The 15,895-nt window shown below is 47.3% G+C and overlaps 1 protein-coding gene across 1 annotated transcript in view; it reads right to left on the bottom strand.

Moving 5' to 3' along the window:
- Nucleotides 1–407: 407 nt before the first annotated feature.
- Nucleotides 408–15,895, bottom strand: part of NPC1 (NPC intracellular cholesterol transporter 1) — a 41,799-nt gene continuing 26,311 nt past the window's right edge. The window contains exons 11-25 of the mRNA XM_069468515.1: nucleotides 15,532–15,634; nucleotides 12,606–12,795; nucleotides 11,952–12,134; nucleotides 10,697–10,811; nucleotides 8,883–9,010; nucleotides 8,644–8,784; nucleotides 7,686–7,775; nucleotides 7,070–7,260; nucleotides 6,605–6,720; nucleotides 5,936–6,065; nucleotides 4,441–4,641; nucleotides 3,319–3,550; nucleotides 2,005–2,118; nucleotides 1,129–1,291; nucleotides 408–494 (exon numbers count right to left, since the gene is read on the bottom strand). Coding sequence (XP_069324616.1) covers nucleotides 412–494; nucleotides 1,129–1,291; nucleotides 2,005–2,118; nucleotides 3,319–3,550; nucleotides 4,441–4,641; nucleotides 5,936–6,065; nucleotides 6,605–6,720; nucleotides 7,070–7,260; nucleotides 7,686–7,775; nucleotides 8,644–8,784; nucleotides 8,883–9,010; nucleotides 10,697–10,811; nucleotides 11,952–12,134; nucleotides 12,606–12,795; nucleotides 15,532–15,634 — 2,180 coding nt within the window. The 3' untranslated portion in view covers nucleotides 408–411. The remainder of the gene's footprint in view (nucleotides 495–1,128; nucleotides 1,292–2,004; nucleotides 2,119–3,318; nucleotides 3,551–4,440; nucleotides 4,642–5,935; nucleotides 6,066–6,604; nucleotides 6,721–7,069; nucleotides 7,261–7,685; nucleotides 7,776–8,643; nucleotides 8,785–8,882; nucleotides 9,011–10,696; nucleotides 10,812–11,951; nucleotides 12,135–12,605; nucleotides 12,796–15,531; nucleotides 15,635–15,895) is intronic.

The following is a 15,895-nucleotide window of genomic DNA, read 5'->3' as shown; positions in this document are numbered from 1 at the left end:
TTATTGCATTAATAAAGCTCTTTAAACTATAAAATGTTATAGTAAGTGTATCTACAATGTCCTCAAATGTTACTCCTAAAAAAGGAGACAGTACATGATTGGCCTTTAAAAAGTGTCAGTGAGCAGATCACAGTCGGCCATCCGAGCGTCACCTTCCACTTGCCACAGAATGAGGTCTCTTTCCTGAAGAAGCTGGGAGAGGTTTAGTGTCCCTTGGTCGCCTTCAGATTCAGTGCTGCTGCCGCGCACGTCACGCGTGCATTCCTGAGTTGAGAAGTGCTGCGCCCGAAGCTGCTGCCGTCAGCCTGACGTCTGGGAACGTCGGTGCTCGGCTTCGCCTTGACAGCGCAGCCACGGTCCAGTGGTAACTGACCCTTAGACACAGTTCAGTCCCCAGACTCCGTGAGAGGGCTAGAAATTGAGGAGTCGTTCTCGCTCTGTGCCTCTGTATCGGTCTTCGGTGGCACGACTTTTGGCTTTATTTATTGACGGTCCTATGAGAGATAAGAATAATAATTTTGGTTATTTCTTCCAAAGAAGAGAGAGTTTATACTGGATTGTAATAAAATTGGATCCCCCAGAGATGAAAAAAGCCCCTCATTTTCTAAATCTTACATTTCAGTGCTTCAACTTAGTTGCAACCCTATAAATCAAGCAAATTAATACTGTTCTCCTTTCAACCTTTGTGCAAGCTGAAGGGGAAAGATCGTAAGGATAGTCTCAGTGTGAGAGGTAAGTAGCAGAGGCAGCGTTTTGCTAAGAACAGCAAATCAGTGCGGGGAAACAGCTGCTCCACAGCCGGGCGGCGCGTGACCCGAGGCCGACGAGCTCGTTCTCCCAGCAGCAGGGAGGGGCACCAGCCCCACCGGTGCCCAACTTCATTCCAGGGCTGACTTCAGGCTTTTGTGAAGCAGACACATCAGCCTCCAGAAAAAACACTAGCAATTTACTAATGAAGTAGTTCAGACAATCATGAAGCCCCTGGATAGGGTTTGTCGTCTTAGGCGGTATCATTTCTCAAATGGCCATTAGCACAAGTGCAGATACTTTAAAAGAATGCCTCATAGTGTGGTTTTCTTTTAGCATCATGCTTCTTCCATGCCACCCTGTTAAAATGCGAACTCTTACCTATGTAGCTGAGCAAGACGGGGAGAAATACTAAGCCGTGGGTGGCTCCCAGTAACACCATCGCTAAGTACATCCTGAAGTAAAATATCTGGAAAATTTGAGACTTGGCAAAGGCCAGCACCACGATCCCGCCAAACTTTGTAAGTGTGATTCCACTGAATACCTAAAAGAAGAGATACGGTGTTAGAAACCACTTTTATCAACCTATTATAATAAATAATACCAAACTATTGATACTTCCTCATATAGAGATTTCTTAATATTCAAGGTGCAAAGTATCGGGGTACTGAACCCCAGCTTTCAGAGCTACTGAGAAGGAGCACTATATTCCACCCCAAATTGTTTTATTTGCTACTTTATAGGGGTGAGGGAGGTATTGCAAGGGTAAAAGCTGTGTACTCTGCATAGACAACATTTAAGTATTGAAAACTCTTACAAAACAAAGTTTTAGTTCTCTCACACTATTCTGTGTGGTAAATAACTGACCGACAGGCCAAGCCAGGATACACAGCCGAACCGATGAGACTCCAGACACCAACCACAATCGCACCCTGGCTGGAACCGGGGAGCTCCCTTGCTTTTGACACATGGCGCTGGCCTGTGTTCTATTAATAAATGGACAAAACTTTCAGCTCCCCCAAGTCCAACTTTTCTGTTATTTTCCTCCTTCCACCATACTGCCACCTACAAAGCAGTCACAGCAACAGGTATGGTTCTGCAGTGTCAGTTCCACACAAGATGTGGCTACTCCAGGCACTGCCTGAAGGCTAGTAATCCTCGGGTGCAGCTTCTAAGTAAGGGATCGAAATTCTGCAGTCACTGCGCAGGGCGCTTGCCCTTTCATTTCTGCCCACGTCCCCTGCTCGGGATACTCACGGAGCTGCCCATGTGGGCGAGCGCCTCTTCTGCGCGGGCCACGCGGCTTCCTTTCGTGCTCACCGTGAATGCCCTGGTGATGTGGCTGCAGAACTCCACGGAGATGCCACAGCTCTGAAATAAAGAGCTTCCTTGAGGAGGTTTCTCTTCTGTTGAAAACCCTAAGCAGCCACCCCTCTCCCAGGATGAGGGGGTCATCGGACACCCTGGTGCCGGAGGAGCCCTGAGCATCCTGAGTCACAACACAAGACCCCCATCACACCAACCTAAGTTGTACCAGAAAACTTTTGGGACCTCTAGGCACAGAGCCCAGGCTCCAGTTTTCCATGGCGGATTTGCTTTTATCAGGGTTTATCAGGGCAAGCTGTTAAAACCCTTTAAGGTCACCCTGCCTCCACTGAGCCAGCATACTGTCATGACTTCTTGCGGCCTCACTGCCATGCCACCTGAAGCAGGAAGGACAGATGCACTGTCTCTATTTTCCGTGAATACCTTCTTGCGCACTCACAGCTTTAAGAATCTTTTTTTTTTTTTTTTGAGACACAGTCTTGCTCTGTTGCTTAGGCTAGAGTGCTGTGACATCAGCCTAGCACACAGCAACCTCAAACTCCTGGGCTCAAGCGATCCTCCTGCCTCAGCCTCCCGAGGAGCTGGGACTACAGGTGTGCACCACTATGCCTGGTTAATTTATTTTTAGTAGAGACGGGGTCTCACTCTCGCTCAGGCTGGTCTTGAACTCCTGGCCTCAAGCAATCCTCCCACCTTGGCCTCCCAGAGTGCTAGGATTAGAGGAGTGAGCCACCTCGCCTAGCCAAGACTTTAACTATTAAAGAGCACCTAGCAACCTTATGGGAGGCACAGGTCAGAGAGTCCCATGGGGGGTTGGGTTTGCAATTTTCTAAATAAAAGTTAACATCTTGTTGTCATTAGGCTACCTGCTCTCACAATCCCTTCAGAATAACAAATTATAGGCAGAATACCTAAGCTTGGCCACGAAATCACATTTCCACTGTTCAGGCCTCACTGCCACACTCCCTGAAGCATATGAACCACACTAGTATAGATACAAGGGACAAGCAAGGAAACTGAACAGAAATTACCCTTAAAGTACTTCTGCTCCCAGATGTCCCCTCAATACTTCCTTCCATGCCCTGTCCTGACTCCATCTAGCCCTTGTCCCACCTCTCTGTGCACCAAAAACAAGAGCCAGACTTGGTATTTTACTCCCATTTTGGGGTTTATATGGAATCCAAGAAATAATTCACTTGGGTGACACAGGAGTGAGGGACAACTCGAGAGTGGACGAGGACTCACCATCACCAGGTTGACCAAGGACACTGCGTTCAGACTGATGCCCCAGAGCCACATAACTCCGAACATGTTGACCAAGATCATGGCGATGGTGGCACACATGATGACCGCGGACCACAGCTCGCAGCCCAGGAGAACCATGGCCACCAGAAATACTGCTCCCAGGGACACGCCGAGGTTGAAGATCGTGTCGTCAATGATGGTCAGGTACTGTTCGTAGAAGACATAAAACACACTGGAGAGGAGGGGGAGACCACGTTAAAGCTCGCTCTCACTCTTGGGACCCCACGTTCATTCTGCTGTTCCTCAAAGCTGCGACTACCCTGAGAGCCAGCCCTTGCAGAAAACCTCCAGGGCTGTTTGCAAGACTCATCTAAAGTAAATCACCTGGTTCTCTGACGGCCACTTAACACCCACAGAAGGGCCTAATGATGATCCAAAATATGTATTTGATACAAAGTTTCTGTGTGTTAAGTCCAGTCTATGCTACTTTATACAGACATTTACAGATAGTATTCCACAGCACTCAGGCCACGTGGGGTCTGTGCATGGCCTGAGGAGAAATGCTTTTTATTTTTTGGCAAAGTTAACCAGCTCCTCCCAGGAATGAGGACACCTACTGTGAGAACTTCCAAAGAAAAACAGGCTGTCTTTTCTTAAGTGAGATCATGGTGTCGGAGGAAAGCAAAAAAAATCAGTTTCTTCTACTTTTCTACAGTTTCCAAATTCAGTATTTCACACATAATACTTTTCTTGCCAGGGAAAAAAAGCCCAATATGAAAAAGAGGAGTTCACATAAAAGCACTGTCCCAAATCGTCAGCGGCTGGGCATACTGATGGTCAGCTGCTGGCCAAGAACGTCGCCTGGCCCATCTGCGCAGCCCGCGCTCCACGCCCCCACGTTCCACGCTCCCGTGCCACGGCACACGCGTGTCTCCTGCAGGCCGTGAGGGAGCACAGACACCAAGTTCCGTGTCCCCTGCCCTCATACCTCAGCAGGGGCTCAAGATTCCGGCGCGCCGCCCCCCCATGCCATTTCCCTTGATACGCTTCACCTGCACTCAGGACGGCAGGCGTCAGGGCCCAAGCCCAGGAGCGGCGCCCGCGGGGGAGCCCAGGCCGTACCTGTACGGGAAGACACGGTAACTGCTGCCGTTGATGCCCATGGTTTCGGTGATGTTGCTGGCTATACGGCGGGCTTTTTTCATAGCGTCAATGAAGTCGGCAGAGGACTGAAGCACGGTGTGGTAGGTCAGGAAGTACGTGGCTCCGACCCCAGTGTCATTGCCGAGGATGTTCACTGCCGAGCTGTAAGCAGCATGTCCCCTGAGAGAAGTCAGTGGGTGTCAGAAAGGCCACGCCTCGCAAAGTACTGGCAGCGAGAGGCTGAGCGGAACCGCCAAGCCGGGCTCGGGTCAGGGCCCGCTGGACGTCCAGGGATGGAGGCGGCCTCCTGACAGAGGCCCGGGGAAGGTTTAGCTTATTCTCCCCCACGCTGGCTTTTCATCACTGCTTTGGTTTCTGCGGGGCACAGCTGCTACTGTTTCTCTGTCTGGTCTGGCTCGTAATCAAACACAGTTTACTTGGTCCCGTTGTGTGACAGGAGTCAGGAAGGGACAAGGGCCCCGGAGTCGAACTTGGCCCTGTGACCCTGAGCAAAGTCACCTAATTTGAGCTTCATCTCCTCTTCTGCAAACGGGTACACGACCACAACTCGCAGGCCGTGTGGTGAATGCAATACTGTCAGTGAGGTGCCTGGCGCGGCCCCGCACATGGGAGGCTCCCGGAAACGGCGGCTGCCGCCTTCATAAAAACAGAATCCCTCCAATTTGTTTTACGTAAGTCAAAGCATTGAGTCTGCAAGCAAACCGAGCTGCAAGACTCATTTCTATCTTATTTTTAGAAGTAGTTGGCCCACAGCACCGAGCACAGATCTCAAACACAGACATGATATATATGATTAACTGATGTGACTCATTTATATTCTTGTGAAAACAGTTATGTCCAGGGTTTGCCTAACATACATGCGGACACTCATCTTCCGCCTACAAAAGCTTCCAAATCAACCTCTGGAGACTTCCAGTCATCTTTGCTATTTCCGGGACAGATGTCTGGCTTCTGTGGGGACTGGCTGGCTGCCTGGACAGGGGAGCGAGACAGCCCATAACCTCACACAGGGACAGGCTGACAAGGAGCAGGCAGGGCTGACAAAACGGAACCTTCCTCTGGGAAAGCATCACCAAAGGAAGATGCCGTCCCGTATGCCATCGGCACAACTGAACAGGCCGAAGTTCTTCCGTGTTCTCAGTCACCAGTGTGCTCGTCCTCCCCTCAGCTCCCCGAGTGACGTGCGTCGGAATCCGCGTCCATTCACGCACCCGGGGGCCAGGACACAGGGAGACGCATAGGAGCGAATGTCCGGGCTAGGATGGACTCAGGTGAAACCTGTGAGGTGTTTTCTTTAGGTTCCTACTTTCGCAAAAGGACTGACTGGGTCAGGGTGGGGTGGGGCGGGGCGACAGAAAAGGACTTTCCGGTACAACTGTTTTCACCCCAGTCCTCTCCTACTGCAAATTCAAGCCGAAGTGGACGCTTATCTGAAATAGCTCCCAGCACTTACCCTTTGCCACACTTGGGGTTGGGGTTATCAGAGAGGAACATGGGCAGGAATCTCATGAAGTCTCCACCCTGAGGCCTCTGTTTGCCCTCCGGAGTCAGAGGCCGGCAGCGGACGCACGCCGGGTCGACCACTAGCAGAAACGCGGGCAGAGGGACAATCGTGAGAACAGGTCACTACTTTACTTTTTCTTTTTTTTTTAAACAATTTACATTGAGTACTAGTAGAAATTTCAAGAAACATTTAAAAATACTGATAATGAGGGATATTACTTTCCTGAATCTTTCCCCTTATTCAAAAGCTTCAGCCACATGTAACTTTCATAGTTTAGTAAATTTGAAATACCTATTTCATCTTAAGGCACAGTATATAACATTTTCTTCCCTCAGGTAGATTTCCTGAGAGGCAACCGGTGTAGTCACCACAGGATGAGAGACCAGTGTCCCCAGACATGGACCTCATTCAGCCTGCAGCCCCGAATGGGGCCGCCTGAGACAGAAACATGTGACATATCTCAGCGTGAATGACAGAGGAAAGGGACAATGACAAAGGGAATGAGACCCAGCTTTGGCCTAAGAGTGAGGTATAAATTGCAAAATGCAAATGACTTTTCAATGATAATGTTAACATTTTTCATAAAAAAGGGAAAGCTGTGGACGGGGAGCTGCGCACCTGAGGCATTGCAGAACTGGCCGCTGGTACTGTAGACCCTGCAGCACGAGGACAGCGGCTTCACCCAGTCGAAATAATCGTCGATCCAGGACGAGGGGGCAAAGCCTATCCGGGTACTGCAGAGAAGGAGAGAAAGAATTACTGCCTTGCTCACGGGGAGGAAGTGTTTATTTAGATTCAGTACTTCTCCTTGAAACCTAACTTCCTTTTCTACGTTTGTATTGCTACCAGGCAAAAGAAAAACGTCAGCACTTAGTGAAAAAACCCTTCAAGGTATTAAGTGGTACATTAGCCCTTTAAGAGGTTTTGCTCACGTAACACTACATTTAACATACATTTTGAACAAAAATGACTTTCCCAAGACAGTCTGTTTTCGGGGAGACATTTCAGGCCCAAGCTGACTCCCTGGCCGGGAGCCCCTCTGGCTGCCCGGGCTGAGGCGCGGGGCGACGGGGTGGTACTGACTAGTTGTCCAGCTGCGCCGCGTTAAAGATCTGCTGCACCAGGGAGTCGTTGTTGCAGCCCACGCCGCCGCACACCATGTTCTGCCCCTTCGGAGAAGTATAGTCGTGCCCTTCCTCCAGGACAAAGTACACAGGCGGACCCGCATGCAGGTACTGGCTGATGGATTTCAGATACTCCACCACGTAGGAGTCCTGAAAGATGGAAGAGCAGGAGAAAGGATGAAGGCTCTGGCCGTACACAGGCCAGAGGATCACTAAGAACGAGGAGGGTGCTGCTGGGAGGCCCCTGGCCAAGACGCCCCAGTGCAGACTCTGATTCCTGACACGGCCAGCCTTCCTTGGGCCCTAGGGTGCTCCTCCTGCTAGTCCCACGATCAGGAGGGAACCTCATGAGACTGGCTGCTCACGTTCTGTGGCTGTGCCGCAGGGGGTCTGAGCATCCAGAATGCCAAGGTGACCCACACTGGCATAGCGTTGGGGCAGTTCCCATAACAGTACAGAACCCGTCACCATCTGCATTTAGAAGCAGGCTTTAGTTTAAAACACCTGCATGCATGCTTTGAAAACTTTATTCATCAACAGCTCAACAAGTTAAAATGAAAAAGAAAGCATCTTACGTCTGGCATTGAGAGATGCTGATCCAATCCGATTTCTACTTTGTTCAGGACCGCGATACTGAATGACAGGACACCCACAAACACTGCTATCTGCAATGAAAAGTGAATTATAAGACAGCGATTGCCTATTGTAATAATGAGCTTAAGAGCAGAAATAAAATCTTGAACACACACAAAAATTTGCAAGAGTTTTCCAAACTGAAAAGCAATGTTTAAATGACATGCTAAGACAACAGAGAGTACGGGGCAGTGGCTGAGATCACAGTATGCAGAGTTCAAGTTCCTGGGTTCAAATCCTGACTCTGCCACTTAGGAGCTGAGTGAGTTGGGGCAGGCAAGTCACTTCACCTCTCTTAGTTTCTATTTCCTCATCAGTGAAACGGGAAAAATAAAAGACTGACAGCTAGAAACTAATTTACGTTCTTTTAGAGAAGTGATGAGCTATCACTGTTGGCTACGCTGGTACAGAAGCTATAAAAAGCTCCCTCGCGGCTGCTGGGGACTAGGCCTGGGGGAGGTGGGTGATTAGCACAAAGGAGCCCTGTGTGCTGATGGGACAGTTCTGTGTCTCGATTGCAGTGGTGGTTACGGGAATCCACACACATGGTAAAAGGACACAGAACTCACACACACGCACGCTATGCCAATGAGAAACGCCTGGCCTTGATGTTGTGCCTCTCTGATCTCGTAAGATGTACCATCGGGGGAACCCGAGTGAAGGCGACCGGCATCCTCCCTGCACTGCCTTGGCAACTTTCTGTGAATCTAATTATTTTAAAATAAAATCTTAAAAACTGGCTAGAAATACATTATCTATTGTTACGTATCTGCTTTTGCATTTTTGTATATATATTTAACACCTGTCAGAGTCTCCTTCTCAAGCCGTCTGATTTCTTAGAAGGCATGTGACAGTCTGTTGTGGGGAAAAGAAAGAGGAGAACCGCAGATGGGCGCGTACCACAATCGGTCGCATCCACTCCTTCAGCAGAAGTGGGGCATAGGAGTGTTTGAAGAAGCGAAACAAACAGCTCTCCGAGGCCTGCACGCCTGTTCCGTCCTCCGCGCCCCTGACGCAGCAGAGGATGTCTAGCCGATTTTTCTGAAGGGGAAAAGAGGAACAAAGGTCACAGAAAATACCCTCTGGCTGCTTCATCTAGATGTCAGACTCAAATAGATTCAGTCCCGGTAACAACTTACCTCTTGGCGTTTAATGTCTAACCCCAAGAGACTCACAAAACAGGTAATCTGCAGGAGGAAGTCAATGAAGACGGCCAGTCCCGCGAACAGGGAGAAAGTGTGCACGGCTGGCATCACGGACAGTGCTCCTGCCGGGGGAGAAGAGCTCTGAGTCACCTCCGCTTACAGCGGGGGCCGCGCTGCAAGTCTTCCATCCACGTGCACATGCAGACAGAAGGAGCCGGCACAGGCCGAACCCACGAGAAGGCCTGCTGCAAGGTGTGCGGGCTGCCGCGCCCGGACTGGGAGAAGAGTCCACGGGCCCAGTGCTTTCCACAATGGTGTCGGCACCAGACCACTCAGGGAGTTAAAAATGCAGCTTCCTGGGTCCTGGCCCCATCCTACTTAGGCAAGACGCAATGGGAATTCAACCCAATTCTACTGCATTCAGGCTCTCAGGCAAATTTATGCGCAGTAAGATTTGAGAACCACTGACATAGGCCATTTCTTAGAGTCCCTTCCATGCTTCACTGAGAGGGCCAGTATTTTCCATCTGCTGTTACAGCAACAATATCAGCCTCCCAAGTGTAGTTACAGTAACAGGCAGTTTACAAGCAAATGACGATCAAAGGAACGAGGAGGCTAAGACTCAGAAACTACAAACCGATAGCCCGTGAATCAGATATATCCGGTTTGGCTCACACTATATTGACCCATTTTGGGATTAAAAGACTTTTAAAAAGATAAGTAGACAAAATTTAACCATGACAATTTACACAAAAATCTAGATTCACAACTTGATTGAAAACACACCACAACGGACCTCGTGGCACCGAGCCAGCCACACAGAACTACCTGCCGTCTTAGGTGGGACAGGCGCACTCAGGGTGCCACGGTTCCCACGGCTCCTACCGTCCCGCCAAGGTCACTCCGACCCTGAGGCACAGTCTCAGCTGCCATCGTCATCACACCTGCACTGGTCTTCTTGCGATAGAGGTTAAAAGAAGAAAGTTTTTTTCCGTTTGTTTTTGCACCTGTGTTCATCAAAAGGAACCCTTTGGGCCACAGGTTTCCAAAGCACGTTGCTTCGTGGAAATGAAGACTGTGCGAGCAGCGTGTCTACCAGCTACGATGGCCTTGCGCAAGACGACCTGGCAGCCACGCAGGCATTCCAGTTTGCGACCTGTGGATGGTGCTTCCCCTCTGGACTGGGTGATTCGACTCCAGCCTCCTCTGTAGCAGACAGTCACTGATCTCCTACCACACTTCAGAGATGGGGCAGGCAGCCCCCTAGTGAGTCTATTTGGTGATTTCTCCATACGAAAGAGACATAGAAGTGGTGCTGATTTTTGTACTGAGGGAAGATTCAAGAAGCTCTGCTCACTACCAAGGCTGCTTCCACAATGAGCTGTGTGTGCACAAGAGAAAGACTGTCCTTGAAAACAACAGCCAGACGCCCCGCAAGCGAGTGCCCGGGGAGCCGGGCGCTGTGCTTCGAGTGCTGCGTTGAGAGGGAACCTGCGGCTACGCGAGGATGTCACTTGCAAACAGCAGCATTCGCTGTGGCTACCGAAAGGGGAAGTGGCCATCTGCACTCTAGGTCTCTCTCATACTGATCTCAACACTGCCCTGAAACTCAACACGAGAAGGCAGCCACCTGCAAAGTGACACCGAAGATGCTGCCACCAATTTTCCTGCGGTCCACTCAGTGATACTTTCCAATTGCAGAATAAAGCTTCAAAAAGGAGGCAACACCCAGGGGCATATTCAGATGCCCAGATCCTTCTTTTTCCAGGCTCAAACTATAGGATTGGTAGAATTTAAAGCATACTTACCTAAGAAAAACGCTACAGTCTCAGAAAAGGATGACAGGAACATACTAGGAGCCACTTCTCCTAGGACCCTGCCCAGCTGCTGATCCAGGGTTTCCCCTTGAAGACGTTCATCTCTCTTTAAAAAAAAAATTAAACACACAGTGTTAAAATTTCTCAGTAACAATGCCGCCTCTTTGTTGCCTTGTGTTAACTCAAGGGCAAAGACACGATTAGTAGATGATTAGTAGTATCTTCTCTGCATACAAACTTTGGTGGGGGACCCCAGAGTTCTCATGTTAATTTTTTCCAAGTATTTCTTTTTATTATTATTTTTTTTTTATTAGTACACTCTCAAAGTCAGTAGAGAGTGGACTGCTCCAATAAGGAACAGCCTGTTCCAAGTATTTATGAACCACTGAGCTAGGTACCAGGTGAGAAAATCCAGGAAAGACTGGATCATGTTATCAGGAAAATACATGGAACAGGCTGCAGGTGGCTGGACCATTAAATGACACTGGCACATGCCACGGAGCCTCCACTCAGGGTCTGTAAGATGACTGAGACCACTTTCTGAAGCAGCAGGTCATGCACTGACCTGCCTTTTTTTCCTTTTTTTGAGATGGAGTCTCGCTCTGTTGCCTGGGCTAGAGTGGGTGCCGTGGCATCAGCCTAGCTCACAGCAACCTCAAACTCCTGGGCTTGAGTGATTCTCCTGCCTCAGCCTCCCAAGTAGCTGGGACTACAGGTGTGCACCACCATGGCTGGCTAATTTTTCTATTTTTAGTAGAGACGGGGGGTCTCACGCTTGCTGAGGCTGGTCTTGAACTCCTGACCTGAATCGATCCTCCTGCCTTGGCCTCCCAGAGTGCTACGATTATACGCATGAGCCACTATACCCGGCCTACCTTCTGCCTTTTTAGTGGCACTTTTGAACAAAACAAATCTACCATTCTCCTATACTATGCTGAGAATCATTTTAACAGCAGTCATACTGTTAAATATTTTCCAAAAGCATGTTAATTCTTCTTACGTACATGCAAAACAAGGTACTACTTAAAACAAAATTCTCATTTTCTCTCCATTCCACTAACCAAAGAGAAGGGGTGAAATTCTTGGTCCCAAAATGGCCGTAACAAGTTGAGAAGCCCAACAAGCCACACGGTGAAAGGAAACACAGCCCCTCAGTGGCCACACTCACAGATGCGGCACCGAAGAGCTACTCATGGACCCTGGTACTGGGACAGTTGCCAGGCTCCGTGAGAACATGGAAATATACCTGGTAGGTCTGCACCAGAATGAAGATGTTGTCTACCCCAACAGCCAGCACCAGGAACGGGATGACTTCAATCACGATGAGGGTCAGGGGGATCCCAACATAGCTGAAGATGCCCAACGAGCACGTCACCGAACTCAACACGATCAGGATGCCCGCGATGCCTAGGGAGACCTTCGAATCCACCTGAGGGACGTGGCAAAGACATAAGTCACTGGCCAAAGGGTTTTCTGTCCTATTTGTTACCTCTTTACATGGGTATATCCAATCTAGAGTTGAAAGTACAATTCTCAGTGCGAGAGAAGATATGAAAAAACTTCTAGGTCTTCCCTAGCAATGTATTTTATGAGCTTATATTCTTAGGTCATGGAGTGAACAAATTAGAAAAAACTGGATTATGTGAAATAGACTTTAAGATAAACCAAAAAAATTGGAACTGTAGAAAACAGATGCAGGAAACAGAAAAGTCACATACAATTAAAATGGGGATTTAAGGCAGTTTTGAACACAGTGAATCAAGAATAAGGCAAAAATGTGACATCGTGCTGTGCATTGCTATTTCTCTCTCTCTCACACACACACACACACACACGCGCACACATGCACGTGTGCACATACAGACACACACACACACACACAGACACACAGCCTGCTTACCAGAAGCCTGTGACAGCTTTCGATGTGCCCCAAGGCCAGGGAAATATATAGAAACATAATGGCATAGCTAATTACAACGGTGAAGATATCGCTGTTACTTTCACGATTTAGTTCATCTTCAATACTTCGTTCAGCAGAGAAAGAAATGGTCAGATTTGGATTCTTGTAGTTTTTCACGAAATTAATAAACCTAAAAAGTAAGCAAAATTTTATATTTTTAGTTAAAACTTAGTGACAGCCAGGTAAGAGGCTCCTTCCCAACTTTTATGAGACAAAGGTAACGCTTCCTTAACCTTTACCCTGCATTAGGACCTTCTGCACTGGGGACTAGAAGGTGACACTCTTTCCAATTACAGCCCAAGTTCCAGACGTGCTGAATTTTCTACCCTTTAAAACAAGTTTAGAACAAATCTAAAATTGGTTCTATTTGTTTTTTACTAAAAGATATTTCTAAATGAGGTATATTACAATAAAGATATATACTTACGGAACAAAATTTAAAAAAACTGATCTACAGATTCAAAATAATACCTTTCGGAATCCCGGCTGACTTCTCTGCAGAAACTGATAAGCTGAAATTCTGAAATTCACATGGACTGGCAAGGGGTCCTGAATAGCCTAAACGTCTGTTTCAAGCACAAAGTAGGAGGACTCACTTTCCAATTTCAAAGCTTACTACAAAACAAGGGTAATCAACACAGTGTGGTACTGGCACAAGGACATACAGATCAAAGGAATAGCATTAAGAGCCCAGAAACACACCACGTGTCAACTGATTTTCGACGAGGAAGCCAAGATCATTCAATAATCTCTTCAACAAATGATCTGGGACAACGGGAGAGCCACATGCAAAAGAATGAAGCAGGACCCTTACCTCATACCACACACAAAAATTAATTCCAAGGGATCAAGGACCTAAACATAAGAGCTGAAACTTCAGGACTCTCAGAAGAAAACTCAGGCATAAATCTCCATGCCCTTGGATTAGGCAATGGTTTCTTAGATATGACATCAAAAGTATGAGCAACAACAACAACAAAAAAATAGATAAAATTAAAAACTTGAGTGTCAAAGGACAGCATCACGAAAGCAAAGAGACAACCCACAGAGTGGGAGAAAATACTTGAGAATCATACATATGATAAGGGACTTATATCTAGAATATATAATAAATTCTCATGATCCAATTATAAACCCCCCAGTTTTATTTTAACTCAGTTAAAAATTGTACAAAGGACATGACTAGACATTTCTCCAAGGCAGATATACTAATGGACAAAAAGCATGCGAAAAGATGCTCAAAAAAGCCATCAGGAAAACGCAAATCAAAACTACAACGAGATTCCGCTTGGAACCCCGGAGGCTGGCTCGGACCACAAAGTCAGACAAGCGCTGCTGAGGATGTGGAGAGCTGGAACCTGCACACGCTGCTGGCGGTGATGGAAAGCGCTGTCGCCACTTTCTTTATTTTACTCCTTTACCTCTCCTAACCGAAGCTATAGCCGCTTTGGAAAACAGTCTGGCAGTTATTCAATGAAAGGCAGGGTCACTGTAAGACTCAGCGACTCTGCTCCCAGATACACACCTAAGAGAAAGGAAAACCGACATCCACACAGAAAGTCGTATTCAGACGTTTACAGCATCGCTCATGACAGCCAAGAGAGGGGAACCACCCAAATGTGCATCAGCTGATGAGTGGATAAGCTAAATACGGTACATGCGTTCGATGGAATATCTGGCTATAAAAGGGCATGAAGTACTGACACACACAACACGGATGAGCTTTGAAAACATCTTGCTAAGTTAAAAAAAAAGCCAGACGCAAAGACCACGTATGAGTCCATGCATGAAAGTCCAGAACAGGGAGATCTCCAGAGACAGAAACCACATTAGTCATTGCCTTGGGCTGTGAGTGGGAGGATGAGAAGACAGAGTGTCAGCTAAAGGGTACAGGGTTTCACTGTGAGGTAACAAAAATGTCCTAAAATTGACTGTGGTGATGGCTGCACAAATTATGTGAGTACACTAAAGCCACTGGAGTGTATACTTTAAATGGTTGATTTGTATGATATATGAACCATATCTCAGCAAAACTAATTTTTATTTATTTATTTATTTATGTTTTAGAGACTGGGTCTTGCTCTGTCTCCCAGGCTACAGTGCAGTGGCATCACCATAGCTCACTGCAGCCTCCAACTCCTGGGCTCCAGAGATCCTCCTGCCTCAGCCTCCCGAGTAGCTGGGACTACAGGTGTGCACCACCATGTCTGGCCAATTTTTGAAATTTTTTGTAGAGACAGGGTCTCACTATGTTGCTCAGGCTGGTCTTGAACTCCTGGACCTCAAGTGATCCTCCCGCTTCGGCCTCTCAAAGTGCTGGGATTACAAGCATGAACCAGCAAACCCTTTTTTTTTAAAAGCACTGAAGGGTATAAAGAAAGTAACAGTCCCCTGTCCTCCTAAGTCCTCTCTTCCCACCCTCTGCAAGTTACAAACAGTTAATTTCTCAGGTCATTCACTTGATATTTTTTCTAAGCACGGACAGCATATATTTATGTAAATATGCTGAGTGTGGCTTTTATTTCATACATCTTGAACCATTTATTAAGCTCACCGTCTCTAATGATCGCATACTATTCTACTGTACTCCTCCCCCACGTTAACATCCAGAGGGCTCCTGGTTTTCACTGTTAGAAAGCAATGCAAGGAACATTTTTGCATACTTTTGTATTCTTGTACAGGAATATCTGTGTAAACCATCTGTTTAAAGAAAAATTTGTTTACACACATCGTAGTATCACTAGTATCAAGTGAAAAATATCACAACTTAGAGCTGACATGGGTCTATTTAGAGAATGAAGTTCAAGCACTTGCTGCAAGAGTCCAGCTTCCCACAAATCAAGTTCAGATTCCGCGAGTGACTCACTCTTTTTCCCAGGCCTGGGCCCTCTGGAGCTTCTCTGTATCATTATAGTAATTATTGACAGGGAAGGTAATCACAAGGGCAGTGGCGTTATTGTAGTTTTGATCTAGAAAGGAAAAAGGTGACATCAAAAAGCAGATCACAAGCGTGCAGAAATTAGACATATACAAGGGGAAAATCACACAACAGGTGGCAGACTGATTTCTCACTGCAGCTACAGACTATCTCTGTGCTCTAAGAATCAAATAGGAGTTTACAGAAATAGTCTATATGCAGTTTAGTTCATGAATAAAAATAATTCTTTATCTGAAGTAGGCACAGTTATCATTCAGGAAGAACACTTTTTTTTTGTTAACTGCAAGAGTAC

This window comes from Eulemur rufifrons, chromosome 5 (genome assembly GCF_041146395.1).
Source record: "Eulemur rufifrons isolate Redbay chromosome 5, OSU_ERuf_1, whole genome shotgun sequence".
NCBI lineage: Eukaryota > Metazoa > Chordata > Mammalia > Primates > Lemuridae > Eulemur > Eulemur rufifrons.
Note: the sequence above shows the minus strand (reverse complement) of the source record. Positions and strands in the feature narration are given on the sequence as shown.